The sequence below is a fragment of the Dermacentor variabilis genome, chromosome 3 (assembly GCF_050947875.1).
Source record: "Dermacentor variabilis isolate Ectoservices chromosome 3, ASM5094787v1, whole genome shotgun sequence".
In the NCBI taxonomy this organism is placed as follows: Eukaryota; Metazoa; Arthropoda; class Arachnida; order Ixodida; family Ixodidae; genus Dermacentor; species Dermacentor variabilis.
Window position 1 is genome coordinate 53,155,907 of NC_134570.1, and position 17,921 is coordinate 53,173,827.

Here is a 17,921-nt window from a genome sequence, read left to right on the forward strand (position 1 = left end):
AGATTCCTTTTGCCTACTATCATACATTGGTAGAGAAAATTTTTACTTATAATAAACGTGTGGAACCTCCCCACTTGGTGCATGGTGCTGACTGTGTGAAGATCATAAATCTAAACTTGAAACAAGGGCCTTGTGTGGTGGCATAGTTCTTTTTTACAGGCTTCAGTGCTGAAGTAGACTGAAATGAGTGTTGACCAAAAAATTAACCGACGACTACAATACTGCCTAATGTGAAATTTAGAGCGCAGCTCTACATGCGTTTTAATTTACCGATGTATTGGCTAAACTGTCTCTGGAGATAGTGAGAAGCAGCACGTGGGTACCATTCCCAGCAGGCAGACCTCGCCGACTCGTAGCCACCGCTGCCGCACTGTGCTTTTGTTCTCATGCTTTCGCCATGTTCTCCTCCTCCACTTTCTGCCTTGTGGTTCCACAGTAGCTCCCTCCTTACATCTTTCATCCCCTGCTGCTCTCCGCAGTTACTCTTATCCTTTACAATGCTTGTTCGCTCGCTTACGCCGACGCTCACCGCAGGAACGAGCGCCTATGAGCTGCACTTTAAAAAGAATGCTGCCAATGAGAAGACCTGTTTTGCTCATGAAACATTGTCACTATAAAAATCTTGTATATACCTGCAATGTCAACTGTTGAATATCTAAGGCGCTCAGATCTCTTAATGGAAGTAGGCGGGACACTGAATGACTTCTTTGATTTTCTTTAATTTTTTTTATATTTCGCCTACGCATTTCCTGGGGCAGCTCTGTATGCGCCGTGAGAGGTGTGCCAATGAACACAGCTGTTGTGCATAGCAAAACAATAAATTGTGAGACCGTGCCGGCAATTACAATGTTAGCTCGTGGGTATTTCTAAAGCACTGGGAGAGCTCTTCGTAACTTTAATAACTTCTGATTTATATCCACTATATTTGGAGGATTGATTCTTGGCCAATTTGTTATGTGCCCACTGATTGACACAAGGGGTGCAAGATTCTTAAATGTAACTATATTTGCATATGTTGTACTTCTCTCGTTGTGCGTGCAGCTCTCATCATTACTCTTCGCTAAATGAACATCATACATCCACTTACTCATTGTAACATCTCTGAATGTTAAACAGATCTCGTGCATTGCATTTAATTGTAAAGAACTTATTGAGCCCTCTAGCATTTCACTTCAAATAAATTCGAATCCTATTGGACCTGTATAGCTTTTTCGTATCCACTGTTGACTTCGAGAAAAGCATGCAAACCTTCTTTCCCCCTCTTTTTTTCATGCAGCTCTAGTGCACCATCAAATTTCTGTGGAATATCTTTATGCTATTTTCTAGTAAATATTCTTCGGTTACGCAAATGAACATGGACCTGTTTAATCCATTATTATTCTTTCTCTCTGTACATTTGTTGTATTTGATAGTTTGTTGCACTTAAGGGATAAGTTGGAACACTGCCAACCGGGGGGAACTGGTGTCTGATCTATGCCATCACTTTTATTATAAAAGTAGTTGGAACTGATGCATCTAGCTTGCGACTTTAACTCGTGAATATAGTGTTATCACATTTCTGTAAGCTACACCCATTGAAGCATCTGAAAATAAAATTTATTATACACCACCCTGAAGTATAATGATAATTTGCTAGGACTTTTGCAAAACCTTCCAAAGCAACGCACGTGCCTGCCAACTCTGCTTATTCTTCATAAAAGTTATATATTTGGACTCATTCAATTTTTTACAACTGTTGCATCAAGTTTTAGGATAAATTTTGCTTGCAAGAACGTTTTCGAGGTTTTATGAGGTCTGGCTATGCAAGATTGCAGAAATTGCATACTAATAGGAAACTGATTAGGATAATTTTTATTGGCATCTTTATTTAAACAGAGTGGCAACAGATAGTCTCCTAGCCTGCTTAAGCTAATCAGATTTTACATCTATGCCATCCAGCATTTTGTCTCTCTCCTTGATTTTTATTTCTTCAATTAAAACCTCTCTCTGTTGTTCAGTTGCCTATGCTTGTAATGACTCCAGTTCTATCAACCTCGACCCTGCTTTTTCTTTTTCCGCCAACACTATAAACGTCTCTTGCTTAACCCTTCCATCTGCTTTGAATCCCAGCGCTTCTGTTAAGTAGGCATCATAGTATTGCTGGATGAGTCGCCTAGCAGTCCATGTGACGTGCAGAGTCATTTCCAAGCGTTTGCTGCAACAAGCAGACACCTCATCCTGTAGCAAATATTTGCTTTCGGTATGTTTGCCCTTGACCGCCTGAGTCGTGCTTCAAATAGCAAGGCACTGCCCTTTGTGACATTTACCCTTCTGGTTTCCTTCTCTTTGTATTATTAAATCGTCCCTTTTCGTTTATCATCCTTTGCATTGAATTTACTGTCTCTTGTTCTTTGTCTCTCTCTTTCTTTTTGATTACTCTTGGTTGTCTATTTACTTTCATTCACCCGGTATATTTGGTTGCCAACTTTCTTGACTCCTTCCTCCAGCTTGTGTTCATGCTATTGAGATAATGATGTTTGGACACTTGAGCCACCAGTTTCTTTTCATTGATGTTCCCGAGTCTTTCTGCAAAATTAATTTTCCTCCGTGCTTCTCTGACTTGCAATGCGTCATTTGTGGATTTACCGTGGACCCCGAAAGCCAATATGCTATTTAATATGCTACAAGGGTCCATAAAAGCAGAGTACTTGGTTTGGGCAAATTTATGCAGTGAAGTTATCTAAGGTGGCAAAGTCTACAGCGCAAAGGCTGCTGGAAAAGTCATGATCAAAACATAGTGTAGGGAGCTTTAGAATTTGCACATTTGGGTGCTCAAAGGGACTTTCGTGCAGCCAAAGTGCCACACCCTGCTTGCATTACTGTAAACCTTTTTCATTCTTTTGTAAACCCAACAATTTGTGTCCGTAATCTTTGGGTGCACAAAACCTAAAAACCCCGAATGTGTGGCTAGGCAGTCTCTGCTGTTGCAAGTTTACTGCTCTTACTTGCATGATGCATCTAAATGGTATTGTTAATAAGGTGCCTTTTTATTCCTCAAAAGTTTGTGTGGGTGGTTAGTGCAAATTTAAACAACAAAAATTCGTGCTATTGCTCCCCTCCCCCACTTTTCTGTTTGCAGGGTTTTTTACTAACTTTAAATTGACACGTAGGCAGATATGAATAGCGATTTCATGGAAGCTCTTCATTTCACATTTGTCCACTTAGGATTTTCTAGTAGGTGCAATTTACTGTCTTGCAGTATGTTTTCATTGTAGAGTTGCAGATTTGTAAACTTGGTGCTTGAATTTTTTAATGCGTAAGCATTCTAGGGCTACTTTGCCCGAAAATCTCTGTCCGTCTATCTGTAGAGCATGACACGATGTATGGGGCCGTATGGAAGTATATATGAGAATGCCTTATAACTATATATGACTACTGGAATTTATGATTCGGCGGCCGCATTTCGATGGGGGCGAAATGCGAAAACACCCGTGTGCTTAGATTTAGGTGCACGTTAAAGAACCCCAGGTGGTCAAAATTTCCGGAGTCCTCCACTACGGCGTGCCTCATAATCAGAAAGTGGTTTTGGCACGTAAAACCCCAAATATTGGAATTTATGATTATAACTGTGTGTATATATATGTAACTATATATGAGCAACTGAATGCTTGCGCAATGTCTGGCAAGTCCCACTAGGTAGTTTCTGCGGTAACTTTTTCTTTTTAGACTACTGATTTCTGGCAGCTTTTTAAAAATTGTAGTTACTAGAATTCTCTTAAATGTAACAAATTTCATTAAAATTGATTTAGCGGTTGTCTAATTGTGAGAGAATTCTGACATTTTGTATGTATTGGAATAGGAAAATTGAAGTGGTCTCCGAGCTAAAGGGCCTCCACTTAGGTTCATACCTACGTTTACAGTCAAGTGCTGGAAATGTTCCACTTAAGGGGAGTAAATGATGGCTGTGTTGCATTTGAGCTATGATTCTGAAAGCTCTGGGCTATCCCTTCTTCGCTCATTGAAATGTGTATGAAATGCAAGTAAAAAATGAAGACTAAAGAATTGACAGTCGGCGGAAATGTCTCCTTGCACACCTCAGTAGTGCTTACAAAAAAAAAAAAAAAATACTAGCACGGTCTTGACTTCAAAGCAATGAAGCTTAACTGCAAGTGTGCTCTGAATGGCGCATCAGTGCATTCTTTTCGCACATGCTCATAGTTCACCGCATTGTGCAAGTCTCGTATCTGTGTGAAAAGTAATGGTGACCTTATTCTTTCACTGCTCGCCCATCCTACTAATGCTCGAGGAGAATAATGGGCGTTTTTCTTTTTTGTCCTGCTAAACGGGTTCCTTACAAAATAAAAAGGTTCAGTGTAGCAAACGTGGAATTCATGCAGAAGAGTTCCCAAGTGAGAAGGACATGCATTGCTACAAATAACATTAAGTTCAGAAGACTAACAGAATTGTGTTAACCTTTGTTAGGGCCTTTTGGGCAGCTTGGGAACCAACTTGGAGACTGTCACATTTTTAAGCCAACCTTATTTTTTAGGAACTTCGAAAATTGCACCCTAGCGAAATTCATCAAATTTGAAGGCTCTGTCCAGGCGGCGTCGCACACGCATAATGTGCACGCTCTTAACGGAGGGGATGACTTGGTTTTGTTTGTCTGTGCTGCAGAGGCTAGGCGGCAGTGGTGGAGTGGTGGCCAAGGCCCTGCCGCAGCAGTGGCGGGAGGAGGAGGGTGTGGGGGAGCGGGACATCAACCAGCTCTCGGACGACGCCTTTGAGAGCGTGCTGCGCGAGCTGGTGGAGTGCAAGCCGCAGGCGCGCTCGAGCTCGCTGGTGCGCAGCCTGCGCCGTGAGGTGCGCGACCAGGAGGAGCTGTTTGATGGCTCCCTGCACGCGCTGCCCCTGCTCTCCTCGTCTGCCTCCGGAGGGCACCACCAGCCACGACACCACCACAGGCCGGGCGGCTCCATCTCGCTTCAGGTGTGTGTGTGTGTTGTCTGTACACTGTGGCTCCCCCTGCCTGGCATCCATTGCCGAGTTTCCTAAAAAAAAAAAATTGCCAGAGGTTAAACACTGCGCTACTTCCTTGACCTCGTTTCGGATAAGCTCCGATAAGTAACAATTTTGCAGGTACGTTTCACTTAATTTGGTGGACTTGTGGAACAAGATTAGGATGTTCCACTCAGGGAAACTCGCGCGAAACAAGATTAATTGATATACAGTAGCAGTGGCAACAAGCTGAACCAAACAAAGAAGCTGGCACTCGGGGACATTTGCTCCGTATGTTCCGTTTAGTAAGTGGAACACTTCTGCAATTCTCCATTTATTAGTGGAACCTATAGGCAATGAGATTGAGAGCGTAGTGTCTACAGGAATTACATGTATCATGTTTTGGCAAGCATTGGTGAAATGGGTACACCTGCTGTGGTGGCTTAGTGGCTATGGCACCATGCTGCTGAGCATGCGCTTGTTGGTTCTACCCTCATCTGCTTGAGATTTGGTTGTATGCTAAACAACTCCAGGTTATCCGAATTAAACTGGATTTCTCCACTGCAGCATGTAAGACCCAGTGTTGCTTTGGGACATTAAACCATGACTCTATGGGTAGAACCAACAAGCGTAATAGAGCTTCCTGCCATAACTGGAGGGAACGCTGTTGCTTCAATCGTTCAGGCACCGTGGGAATGATGTGTAATACATGGATTTGTATAGTCTTCGTGCATGGGGCATCGGACATTATTGTGGCTTCGTTTATTATGCTTTATCTGTACCTAAATTTCAAACCAGTTTATACTTTTTCTTTAATGTAGTAGGTAATAATACTCTGCGGGCACACACAATCGCTGCTAATTGCAGTGATTCCGCTTGTCCATGTGTCCGTGGCGTAATGGTTTCAATATAGGGCTTCTGTGCTAGAGGTCCTGTGTTTTAATTCTGGAGTCGGACAATTTTAATAATGTTCATCTAATTATTTATGTTGCAGTAGTACTCTTTTTTTTTTTTTTTTTAATGATCACTTTTGCAAAGACGTGAAGTCATTTAAAGCCAGAAGAACGAAGTTAACATAAGTCCATGTACAATCATGGTTTAACTGCGCCATCTTGCTACAACTCCAAGTGCCGTTTGCATCAGCTGTGCCAAAGCACTATTTTCGTCTGCTTGCGCGGTGATGGAAATTTTTCAGTAGGGGTGTGCGGTTGCTCAAATATACGAATAGTTAACATTTCAATAATTCGCAAATATTTCATTTTTCGGTTACTCGGTTAAACACATGGCCGAGGTCAGGGCAACCTTTCCACGACGCTTGGTCTGTCTATTTACATGGTTCTTCCGGGTCGATGACACTGATTGAAACAGTTCGAATATGTGACGCTGACAGGGGATGGCAACGATAGAAAAGTGTATGGAATGCACGATAGCCTGCGCGAAGGTCGGACCAGTTAACCACTAGAAGGCATGTACAGTAATACCTGTAGTCTGCCAGCCGCGATAAATCTTCAAATTAAGCAGATTTTCGGATTGCCTGAAAGAATAAAACTGGGAAAAAGAAGAGCAAAACTGCACAACACAAGCATGTTACGTTTATTTTTCGTGTAGCAGACTACCTGAAGGGACTACTTGAAGCAATTGCCAATGTGGGATTGCTTGGCACAGTAGTTTGCTGCATCAAGGGTGGTGTTCTCTAAACTCTCCAATCACGTGCGGCGTCTCGATCACCACTGATACATTGAACAAAGCTGCAGACGACATGCAGGGACTCTATATAACCGTTGCTGAATCAGCCGATCGTATGAGAGGGGGCTTTGTCTATCGGCATAATGTCGCTGACTTCATATTCCATGTTAGTGTACAAAATCTGCACATCTGCTTCTGTGTTCAAGTAGTCGTCAAAGCCTAGCCTGTCACTCTCTTCACCGTCTTCATAACCTAGTGGAAGCACGCACGTGGCCGAGATTTCTTGCAGTCAGGAATCGTATGCACACAGAGAACCAGCAGTGGAAAAAAAAAGTGAGAAAACATAAAAACCAGAAATCGGAAAGCAAGACTGCAACAGTTATAGATGACGACGCGTTGATGATGATGGAGCTGAAGGTGGAGAACTTGTTGCGTGTGCAGGATAGAGATGACAGATGTCTGTGTCACATAATTTCATATACAGTAAACCATCGTTAACTCTAACTCTGATATTCTGAAATATAGGCCAAGTCGAAATTATTTTCTGGCTCGGTGTTCTTTTTCGCTGCCCACTGAATATCTCGAGATCCTGACTACGAAACTGTCGGGAAACGTCATTACACAAAGGTCTCCATATTTTGGGCCGCTGCAGTGTCGGCAAAAAGGGACAGGACTGCAAGTTTGTCACAAGTTTCACTTGATTCTACACCACTCTTATCGTCTGCCGTTCAAGGCCAGCTGTGATCTCATTGATAATAGACGGCTTTAGTTAGTTCTGCCTATGTTTTGCTCTGCTCGGATTTCATGCGCTGGGATTTTGCACTTGACAAGCATGTTTTACCGAGATGCAAGTGGCGCGCTATCAGCTCGGTTGCGAAACGACTGAGAAGCCAAGTAGAGGTGCTCTGACTCCGCTCAGTCGGCTTCGTAAGCATAGCAACAGAAGCGATTTTGCAACTGCCAGCATGAGCGTTGTGCAAAAGCACACTGGCATGTTCCCTCTAAGTGGTTGTGAGGAAATTGCTAGCTTATGCTGGTCTGAGTGGAGTGGACTGTTCTATATGCGGCCAGAGGCGTATATTTTTGTGAATTTGCTTATCTTGAAACTCCACTTGTGTCTTTCCCAGTTTTTACAACTGTTTTACAACTTTTTACAATGGTTTTACAACATGTTTGCAGGGTTTTACTTTACTTGAATGCATGCTTTTAATACTAACCTCCAGAGTTCAAGCTTTGAGGGTAAAAAAGGGGAAATGACATCCACCCAATCGTAGCAGTTACAGAGGCAACCCGTCCGGGTCTCTCGAAAGAAAAGCCTCGCAGTTAAGGAAGAATTCCTTCTGGTCTGCGAATCGAACTCTGGACCAGCATATTTCTGGGGTAGCCATCTCTACCATCTGAGCTAACCAGGCAGCTAGCAAATGGCAGGGCGAAGTCAAGCTTATCAGCAACTCGAAGCAAAAAAGAGACAGCAGGGTGGCTAGGAAGACAGTGTGGATTAGAGATTGTCTGGTAAATAAATGATATTGCACTTCACATAAGGAAGGAGATGCAGCAGAATTGGGCGGATACAATGTGTAGAACAGATAACGAGTTAGGCACAAGGCTGAGGGATAGAGCGACAGCTGTGTAGATCAGCCACCAAACGTTGCCATTTCTGTCACACACGCAATTGTTTGCTTTGCATCGCCATGTAGCTCCACACTTCGTCCAATTCCAAACGGTGCTGGACAGCCAGCACCCTGTAAAGTGCTTTGCGTCACATTGATTCCCGAAGTGTGTGCATGCTGCATCAATTTTCGTGGCTTTATCGGGCCCTTCCTTGACTTGACCATCTTCCTCTGACCTAATAGTTGTGCACCGTGCTGTTGCTTCAAACGGCTTCTGATGTGCTTGGCCTTCCTCTGTGCGTGCAGGACTTGGCCAGCAGCTCTCCCATGCCGTCATCCAGCATGGTGCGCCCGCGCGGGGGCGGAGTCCCCAACCCGGCGGGTCGCGGCATGAGGCAGGTGACCGCATCTCGCCTTGCGGACGGCCGCACAGCGCGCCTCGACCACCACATCGAAGCGGCCACGGCGGCTGCCGCAGCAGCCAGCAGCAACACTGGAAGCGGAAGCAGCAGCGGCAGCGAGGCATCACGCGCTGACGAAGAGAAGCCCAGCGCTGCAGTGGCTGCCCTCGGCAGGGTTGACGAGCCTTCCTGCGCCATCAAGTTCCCGCTCCTGGTCAGGCCTGGCAAGACCCCGCAGCCCGACCAGGAGCTGGTGACCATAAAGAACGGCAGCAGCATGGCCACAAACGACGACACTCTTGAGTTGCCGGCACCGCTGGACCATGGGCCCCGCCGGGTCACCACTGCAGTCATAGACCACAACCACACCACGTTCATTGCTGCAAAGGTGTGTGTGTGTGCTATCTTTGGAGTTGGCGTGTTTCCTCTGCAGAAAAGTTGGTGTGCCGTTGAACGTGTAAGGGTGGCATGATGTTTGTGCATTTTTTATACTTCAGGGGGCAGTGGAAAGTTCAGTTAAACCTCAATTTAACAAAGTTGGCGAGTCTCTAGAATCATTTATTAAATTGAGAACCTTGTTGAATCAAAAACACGGAAATGCTTATTTAGAACCCGTTATATATGTTTGGGAGTGAAACAGAAATGTCTTGTGCATTTTTTTTTTCTTTCTACATATGCACTTAGCATAGACGAACAGCCCTTTCAGCAGATTCAGCATGCTTTGGTTATGTGTAGAGTTTTCAAGTGTCAAAATGTTCTTCCGCATATAGGCAAATGCAAAACTGTCACAGGCGGAAGCTACACTTATTCAATATCTGTTACAAGAACCCAATGCAAACTCGAATGCTGCTGAAATACTTGTCCCAGTAACAACTGCAGAAGCTTTCCTATAACTTTCCCTTTGCTGCCACAGAAAGTTTTCTGCGAGTATGGCACCCCGCCAAAATTTTAAGTAGTGCTGTATTGCTTGCTATGACCATTGCTTAGAAAATAACTGCAAGAATATGGCTTTTTTTTTTTTTCTCATGTATCGCGCCACATGCAAGCAGGACTTGACAGCTTGTAAGGCACGCCCCCTTATATTGCTGTCCTTCAGTACGAAACATCGGATCCACTCACTGTTGTTCAAGTGCTGCATTTCCGGTTGTATAATGCAACCGCAAATATGTGGGTTGTGAAGGGTGAGAGCACCTCTGACTGTTTGAAGAAAACAAAATTTTCATTATAACCACAAGTAAACATGTGGAACGCACTCTGCTTTAAAATGGCATTCTTTAGCGTACACCTATGCTCACAGGCGTTGTGTTAATGCCCAATGCGGAATGCCCATTGCCAGCGAGATCTGTACAACTCCCAGGGTCCTGCTCAAGTGCCCATTGTAGTAGCAGATTGTTCAATGCTAAAATGTTAAACGGGAAAGTGATATGCTGCACTGGAGAGGCGGATGGCCCTGTGTAGCGGGCAGCCGAGGTGTTTGCATAGTAAGACTGCATGGTTGAGCATTGTTTTGTGTATCGGTCCATTGACCTGTCCTCCTGAGCATATTATTGAATGAGAAGCAAGGGAACCGAGGGGCCCGTTCTTTATAATCTTATCTGAGAAGCCAACAGACAGACAACAAGGACAACGTAGTGGAAATTACTTGTATAGTTGCTAATTGAATTAAAGAAATGAGAAATTAATGGAAATGAACGTTGATGAAAAAACAACTGGGTGCAGGTGGGTTACGACCTGCATTTTCATTACGTATTGTATTGGTACTGTATTGGTACTTTATGTTTTGGGTATTTATGCTTCTTATGATATGATTAATAAAAACTGGGCCCCTCGGTTCTTCTCATTCATTACATTACGAGGGTCCCAAATCCGGGAGCATCAATGCCTTCAGGTAGCATGTGTGGGTTTATTGACCAGTTGCAGTCACCCGAAATAGATAGCGTACTCATGATGCCTGCGGCAGAAAGGATTTTCCAATCCGCCAGCCAAGGTTTGTGAGTGGTGGCACTTGCTAACACTACCAGGGTCAGCTCTAGTAGTAAAACATGAATACCGTATTTACACGATTGTAAGTCGACTCGAATGTAGGTCGACCCCCCCAAAATCACATGCCTCAAAAAAAAAAAAGTGAGAGCGCATTTCACACAAGCAAAATTTATTGCCACGGTGGATGACTACTCATCGTCACTGGAGTCGTCCTCACTGGTGCTGCTGCCGTCACAGCTGCTGCGGTCCCACAGCACGTCGTCGTCAAGTGTGAGTCCACATTTGGCGAACGACCGCACCACAACATCGCGCGGTACCGCCGCCCACGCAGAGAGGACCCACCCGCACACAGTAGCCAAGGAGGCCCTCCTCACACGCCCGCTTGGGGTAAGGTCGGGATTTCCTCTGGAAATCCAGTCATTGTACTCGCGGCGCAGCAAGTCCTTAAAAGGCTTGTTAATCCCCACGTCGAGAGGCTGAAGCTGCCCCGTCAAGCCACCGGGGATTACAAGCATGTCGGTGCGCTCCTTTTGAAGCACCGCTTTCACCTTGTCGGTGAGGTGGCCCCGGAAAGAGTCCAACACTAACAGGTTGGGGATGTCTCTCTTGAGGGATGCGCCCGGCCTCAGGAGCCACACTAGACGGTACCATTCCACTACCATATCATCCGTCATGAATCCCTTTGCGTTCGCCCGTACCACAAGGCCTTTGGGAAGCACTTCTTTGGGTAACTTCTTCCTCTTAAACACGATGTACGGGCGAAGCTTGGTGCCATCCGCCAAGCATGACAACATGACCGTAAAACGCAGCTTTTCGTTGCCCGTTGTCAGCAGGTTTACATCGCGTGCTCCCTTAGCGCTCACGGTTGTGTTACTGGTCATATCGAAGTATACAGGTATCTGGTCGGCATTGCCGATCTGGCCGAGTAGATACCGTCGGGAGTCTCGGAAGTTTTAGGAAGTGCCTATGGAAGGCGAGGACCTTATCCTCGTATGCGGCCGGCAACTTCTGGCACACGCTGGTGCGTCTACGAAGGGAGAAGCCAGCCCTCTTCATAAATTTAGAGGCCCAGGCCCTGCTGGCTTTAAATTCAGTCCTCAGTATTCCTGCTTCCGAAGCGAAGACACGGGCTTGTTGAGTGATCATTTCGCACGTGACCAGCAGTGATCGATCGCGTAGATCCGTCACGTACGCCGCAAGCTTCGTTTCCAGCTCCGGAAAGCGTCCGGACTTGGGCCCGCGAAAACCACGGCGCTTGGAGTCGCATGAAAAAATTCCCTCGCGCTGAAGCCGCCACTGCCGCACCACACGTTCACTCACTCCAAACTTGCGTCCTGCAGCGCAGTTGTTAGTTTCCTCGGCATGGAGGATAGCAGCCCGTTTGAAAGCAGCTGTGAACGAACGCCGACAGTTCTTTGAGGCACTCATGACAGGCACGACGCTTCGACACAACAGAAGCACTGACAATCACGTGGCCGTCGAAAAAATCGTATCTCAAAGAGAAGCTCTTCCGCCAACTACCAATACCCCCCAAATGGCGACTTTTCCATCAATGATCGATGCTCCCACAAGAGCCTTGCGCTCGCGGTGCGCGCAGTAAATGTTTCTTTAAAGAAGAAAAAAAACCTTCTTAACAAGCTCGTGAAATAACCCTACGCTGTGGGTTGAGCGTGGAACTTTATTCGCAAGAACACATTCGCTGCGAGATGACGACCATCCAATCAACCGGAAGCGGCCACTGCCGCACTGCGGGATACCAAAACAAGCTACATGCGACTGACGAAAGCGGCCGCACGCGATTTCCTTTACCTCGTGAGTACGTTACTCACATCCAATGAGTGTTCTGTTGGTCTCTAATAATAAAATGGGTATTAGCGAATTCCTTGATTCAATTCACGGCGCTAACGTAGCCAAGATCGTATCACATTGTTCAATACATTTCCGAACTTGATGGCGGGAGGTTTGTCGCTCTAGGTACGGTGGCCAATGGGCACAGATTGGGAGCGCGAACTTTCAAAGTGGGCATCGCCTGTATTGACATCAAAATGCATGCAATACGGTAAATTATTGCGCTACGCTCCTACCGTAACCATGGAAACGTTGGTACAAAGTTGTAACCACGCCGTAGCGTCCCCGATTTCTCGATTTTCTTGCCGTTACTAGCGGTTCACGGTTCGGTTTCGATTCTAAGTCGACCCCCCAACTTTGGATTGTCAAAAATGAAAAAAATGGGTCGACCTACAATCGTGTAAATACGGTACCCCAAAAAGTGGGGGGAAAAACAATGCCGCTATAGCTCAGCTGGTAAGAGCTTCATACACATAGTGCAAAGACGCGGGTTCGTATCCCGCCTGCGGCCAGTTGTTTTCTTCATCCACTTTAATTTCTATTAAGTTATCATTTTTAGTTCAATTAATAAGTACAAGCAATTTCCCCTGTGTTGTCCTTGGTGTCTTTGTTTGCTGGCTTCTTATGATTCGAAAATAGTATTGTTATTGCAACTGGAATTCCTTTGCGCAATCGCCCCACATCCCTTTTCTCTGTGATTAAACAGCACCCTTGCTGTTTGCAAACCTGTGTTCCTTGCTTCAGGGGTTGGCTTTCCCGCAGAGCTTAGTCGTCCAGTGGCTGAGCTTACCTTATGCTTTTAATTACGCCAACAATGCTAAATTCAGCACAAAATTTGGCAAGTATTCATAGCATAAAAATGTTTTAAATATTCATATCCTATTGAATGTGCGAAATAATTGTAATACCTATATTTTGATCGAATGCAAACATTAATGTTCAGTGGTATTCAAATATTCGTGTACCCCTAGATCAGCAGAAATGTAAAAAAGGGTTTTCCTTTTAACTGCATGTCATTTTAGAACTGACATTATATGCAAGTAGGTTGCTGGTTTGTTCTTGATGAATGCACTTGGTAAGTAGTTTAATTCCGTTAATTTGCCCCTGACGGGATCGTCAAAGCTGATTGAGTTATCCAGCATGTCGAAATAAACACCAAAACGCACCACCGTTTCATTGGGCAGTATTTGCCAGATTCTAACATGCCCACAAATCAAATGTGCACCCACTTTCGATGTGCCCAAAGGAGAATAGTAATGTAGAAATTGCATTAAAGCTCCTAAACAAAGAAATATAATGGGCAGCCATTTTTTAGCAAGAAAAATGGCCAAAGGTCATGGGACCCTTGGATAACGGCGGCTAGTTTCCTAGAGATGGCTTCGCCGCACGGTTTTTAAAGTCAGCTTCGCCTCAATACATCCTTGTTATGAGATTAAGCATACAATGCCGCAAAAGCAGTTTTAGTATCGTGTCCAATTGCACCATGTGTGCAATTTTCGGTCCTCTTGTCTAAAAAAAAGAAGTGGCTCTTGTTATAATCAGACAAATACTGTAGTTGTGAAGGACAAGCCGAAAATGCATGTTTCCGACAAGATATTTTTTTAAAACTTGTGTTCAACATATGCGACACATTCAACACTTGCGTGCTGACTGGTCAAGTTCAAGTTATCCAGTAAAGATAAAAATATTAAGATCGAAATAACGAAAGTTAGGGCCCATAGAAATGCATGGGCGCCAGCTGGGACCTTCAGTTGCAATCGAATTAATCGAATTCAGTTGAGTCGAATTAACAGATACCTACGGTCACTTTATTGTCGCTATCGTCTGTTGCTCACTGTTTGAAAGAAGCAGCTATGTTCACTGCTTTTATGTGTGACAATTTTTCAAGGCATTTTAGGTATGTGCTTTAGAACATTGTCGATTGCTGTCGCACTGATGTTAGATGTGTAACATTGATTTTGCTTCCGTTTCAGGAATTTTGCATGGACAAGGAAGGCAGGATGTCCTTCTTTGGAGGTTGGTGGTTCTTTAGCATCTCTCTGTAGAACAATATTCAAAGGAAGCATAGTTTGTGTGCCGATGCATGACTCCAATCGAGGCCTGATTTGTGGGACATGAGGTGCGATACATGGAAACTGCCCTGCGTTGTCGTGCACCCGCTCGGCACTGTCTAACTGGAATGGCTGTCGCCGTTCACACAATCGCATCGCCTTGAAAGACGTACTTGCCAACTGGGACTTGGTATGTGAAGAAGTCCTGTTGGACGACATATTCAGCAAACTTCGGATGTGTGGTAACAAAACACTAGGTTCGTCGGCAGTTTGGTCATTCCAGTAAGACATCCAAACTGCTGCCTAGGAGCCTTTTGCTTTATTACCACAGAGCTGGAATTTGCCAGAAATGTCTTCGGATGTGTTTCTTGCATATCAAGTTCTAATGGATTGTTTCTTGGAGCTATCTTATTTGTTTCAACTTGAATGACCATTCAGTTATGTAGCACAAAGCAGATGCTCACTGAGAGAGTGCGCCAAGTATCCTCGGATCTAAGCCTCCTGAATAAAACTAAAGGTAACAATGATGTTCCCGTCTTGCCAGCGAGCAAGGGCGAAAAGTATCTGTCGTTACTCAACTGAGACAAACTTCAGAAAGTCCAGAATATAGTAGCGTGGTGTGTAATCGATAACTATACAAGAAACCTCAGCATCACTGCTACAGAACAAATATTAGAGTGGGAGCCTTCAGAAAGAAGCAAACATTACGCGTGAAGCTTTTGCAGAATATATTACATGCCCAAATCGGAATAGACTGCAGTAAATGTATTTTTCAGCTGCATTATGTATCTAGACGAACAGATCATGAGCTCAAGGTCAAGGAATATAGTTGTACAACTAACCTTTTCAGCGGCACCTCTTTCCTCAAAACCATTTCTGAGGGGAATAGACTGCCTACTGCCATAGTTAGCGTACTTTATAAGGAAGCTTTTGCAGCTCCTCTTTAAAATTGTCTTCCGTCTTATACTGCAGGTTTTTCTTTTACCTCTTTTTATATACAGTCACCAATGGATTTTTCGGATTTCAAAAATGCAAACTCGGTGGATATTCTGGACTTCATCAATTCTCTGTCAGAGTTCCCATAGAGCTAATGCATTTCGGCAACTGATAGTTTGAATGAATTTAGGCCCCAAAGTTCGATTTTCCAGACTAAATCACTCGTTCCGAGCCATGCTGCCCGATCTTGGGGGCTGCCATATTGGATTTTCTGCTTGCTTGACCAGGTTTGGCTTGGATCTATAGGCTCCAAGATTGGGAGGCACACGCTTTCGACAGAGTACGCAGCATAATGTATCTCACCACATTACCTAGAGGGAAATCTGGCGCTGCTGCACTGTGGTATGCATGGGAATGCCGGTATATTGTGACTTGGGATTGGCATCGTTCTCGTAGAGACGGTACACCTTGAAGACGCGCTTGGCAAGTACCGTTCCGTCTGTCATAATGATTCATTTTCTACTAGAACAGCACGTGAAAAGCTGTTTTAGCTTTATTATTACGCGAAAACATGTTTTGTTTTAACTATGAGAACTTGTTATTGTGTGTACAACTACATGTTACGTAAAAAGTATCAGCGGGCCGCTAAAGTTGGAGGACAGACAACAAGGTTCGCGCTCGCTTTGAAACAGTTGGTCGTCTGTTCTTGCTTTTCTTCGCTTGGTCATGCATTGTAGGTGAGTAAAGATGTAATATGCATGAACGGAAACATTTTATGAAGGTTTTTTCGAGAATGTGTTATTTGCGTAGCCATATCCACATTTTAGACGAAGCCTCTTACAACACCAGCCAACACGAGCCTCGCAGACACATATGCCATCATTCCTATGATGGCACGGTACCCCCTTAAGAAACTCCCATAGACGGGGGCGCCAGATTTCCCTCTGGTGTTATAGTGAGAAACTCTGTGGTACGCAGTGCCCTTCCGTCCTGGAGGCCATGCCCACTCTTTCTTGGCTGACAAAACACTAGGGGACGGTAATTTTTCTTGTTTCTTTCTTTTTATGGTCAGCACTACCTTCGTAATCACTTAAAGGAGGATCCATTTTTATTCATTTTAGTTTCAATTGCTATTTTCACCTGGTGTGTCTTGGAAGCATCTCGTCTTCATGTGTGTTCATGCGGCTTTCCATTTGTGTGATCGGCACCACTTCGCGGGCCTTTGCGAGAGCCATGTGGTGCAAAGAAAAGTCTCTTGTTTCTTCCATCTCCACGGTGATCTCCAGCAACGGAGGTCACTGACACGGTGATGCTGTTGCGCAAATTAAGCAAATCAGATTGCCTCAAAGCGTAGGGTGAGGCAGGGCATTACGAGTTTTTTTTTTTTTTTTTTCCTTTTTTTTCGCTCCAAGCCTAATAAATTTTATATTTTGGGATGAGTTTTTCGGACTGGTTGATTTTTTTTTTCTACCTTTTGGTCCCCACGTCTGGAAAATCGGTTGGTAACTGTAATTCTATAGTGCCATTTTCGTCTACCAAAGCCCTAGGAGCTTAGTTTATCTTATGTTGGTGATATACATTGACATTCTGATGTAGTACATTTGTTCCTACGTGATATTGTGTGTCATATTGTACCGCTTCTTATAAAAATGCCATACGTTGTTCACATTGCTCTATGTAACCCCTCCCTGTGATGCCTAAATGGCACTGTAGGTACGAGAGCAAATTACAAAAAAAAAAAATGCGTTAGAAGACACTTTGCGTTCTCAACATCGTAACACTGTTCAGTGACTCAAAAGTTTAGAACCATGCTTTTAAATGTCAGACAAGCTTCCAAAAGAAAAGTAGCCAGGTTTTCTGTAATATTCGTTGTGCAGACTGCAATCATGTCTGTATAGGCAATACGGGTCATTTTCAAAGACTCATCAAGGAACTCTGTTACAATGTTAAAAAAGTGTTCTCTAACGCTCTTATTCCGTGTAAAAAAGAGGACATGATATTGACAGGTAGGGCACATGGTCTAGCCACTGAAAGTGATCTAACCTTCTGGTTGCATTTCGAGTCATTGCTAATCCAGACTACTGATACCATGCTGAGCTGCAATGACTGGAGTCTTCCTTCTGTTTATGCCCACTGTTTGCACCATGTATTGACACATATATGATCGTCTCCCCCATTTTGTTTGCTTTCATTGTCAGCAAGGCCCCCCCATATGGTAGCCGGAACATCTTTTTCTTTTTTGATCAGCATCAGTTTTACGTTAGATTATGAGCAGTCCTGACCAGACGAGTTTTCGTGTAACTCTCTTGATTTCAGTTTTCGTTTAGTTTTCTTTGTTTTTTTTTTTCCTGATGAGCAGATGTTGATAGAACCTTCTTGTTTTAAAAGAGGGGTCAGAATGTCAAAAACTGGCAGTGTGAAAAGACAGG

At 44.3% G+C, this 17,921-nt stretch overlaps 1 protein-coding gene across 4 annotated transcripts in view; it reads left to right on the forward strand.

The window, feature by feature from the left end:
• LOC142575606 (uncharacterized) overlaps positions 1-17,921 on the forward strand; it is a 51,242-nt gene that overhangs the window by 8,285 nt on the left and 25,036 nt on the right. For 3 of the 4 annotated variants that reach the window (XM_075685095.1, XM_075685097.1, XM_075685096.1), the window contains exons 2-4: positions 4,657-4,968; positions 8,580-9,062; positions 14,479-14,521. In XM_075685095.1, the coding sequence (XP_075541210.1) occupies positions 4,657-4,968; positions 8,580-9,062; positions 14,479-14,521 (838 nt within the window). The remainder of the gene's footprint in view (positions 1-4,656; positions 4,969-8,579; positions 9,063-14,478; positions 14,522-17,921) is intronic. The other variant, XM_075685098.1, reaches the window with a different exon arrangement.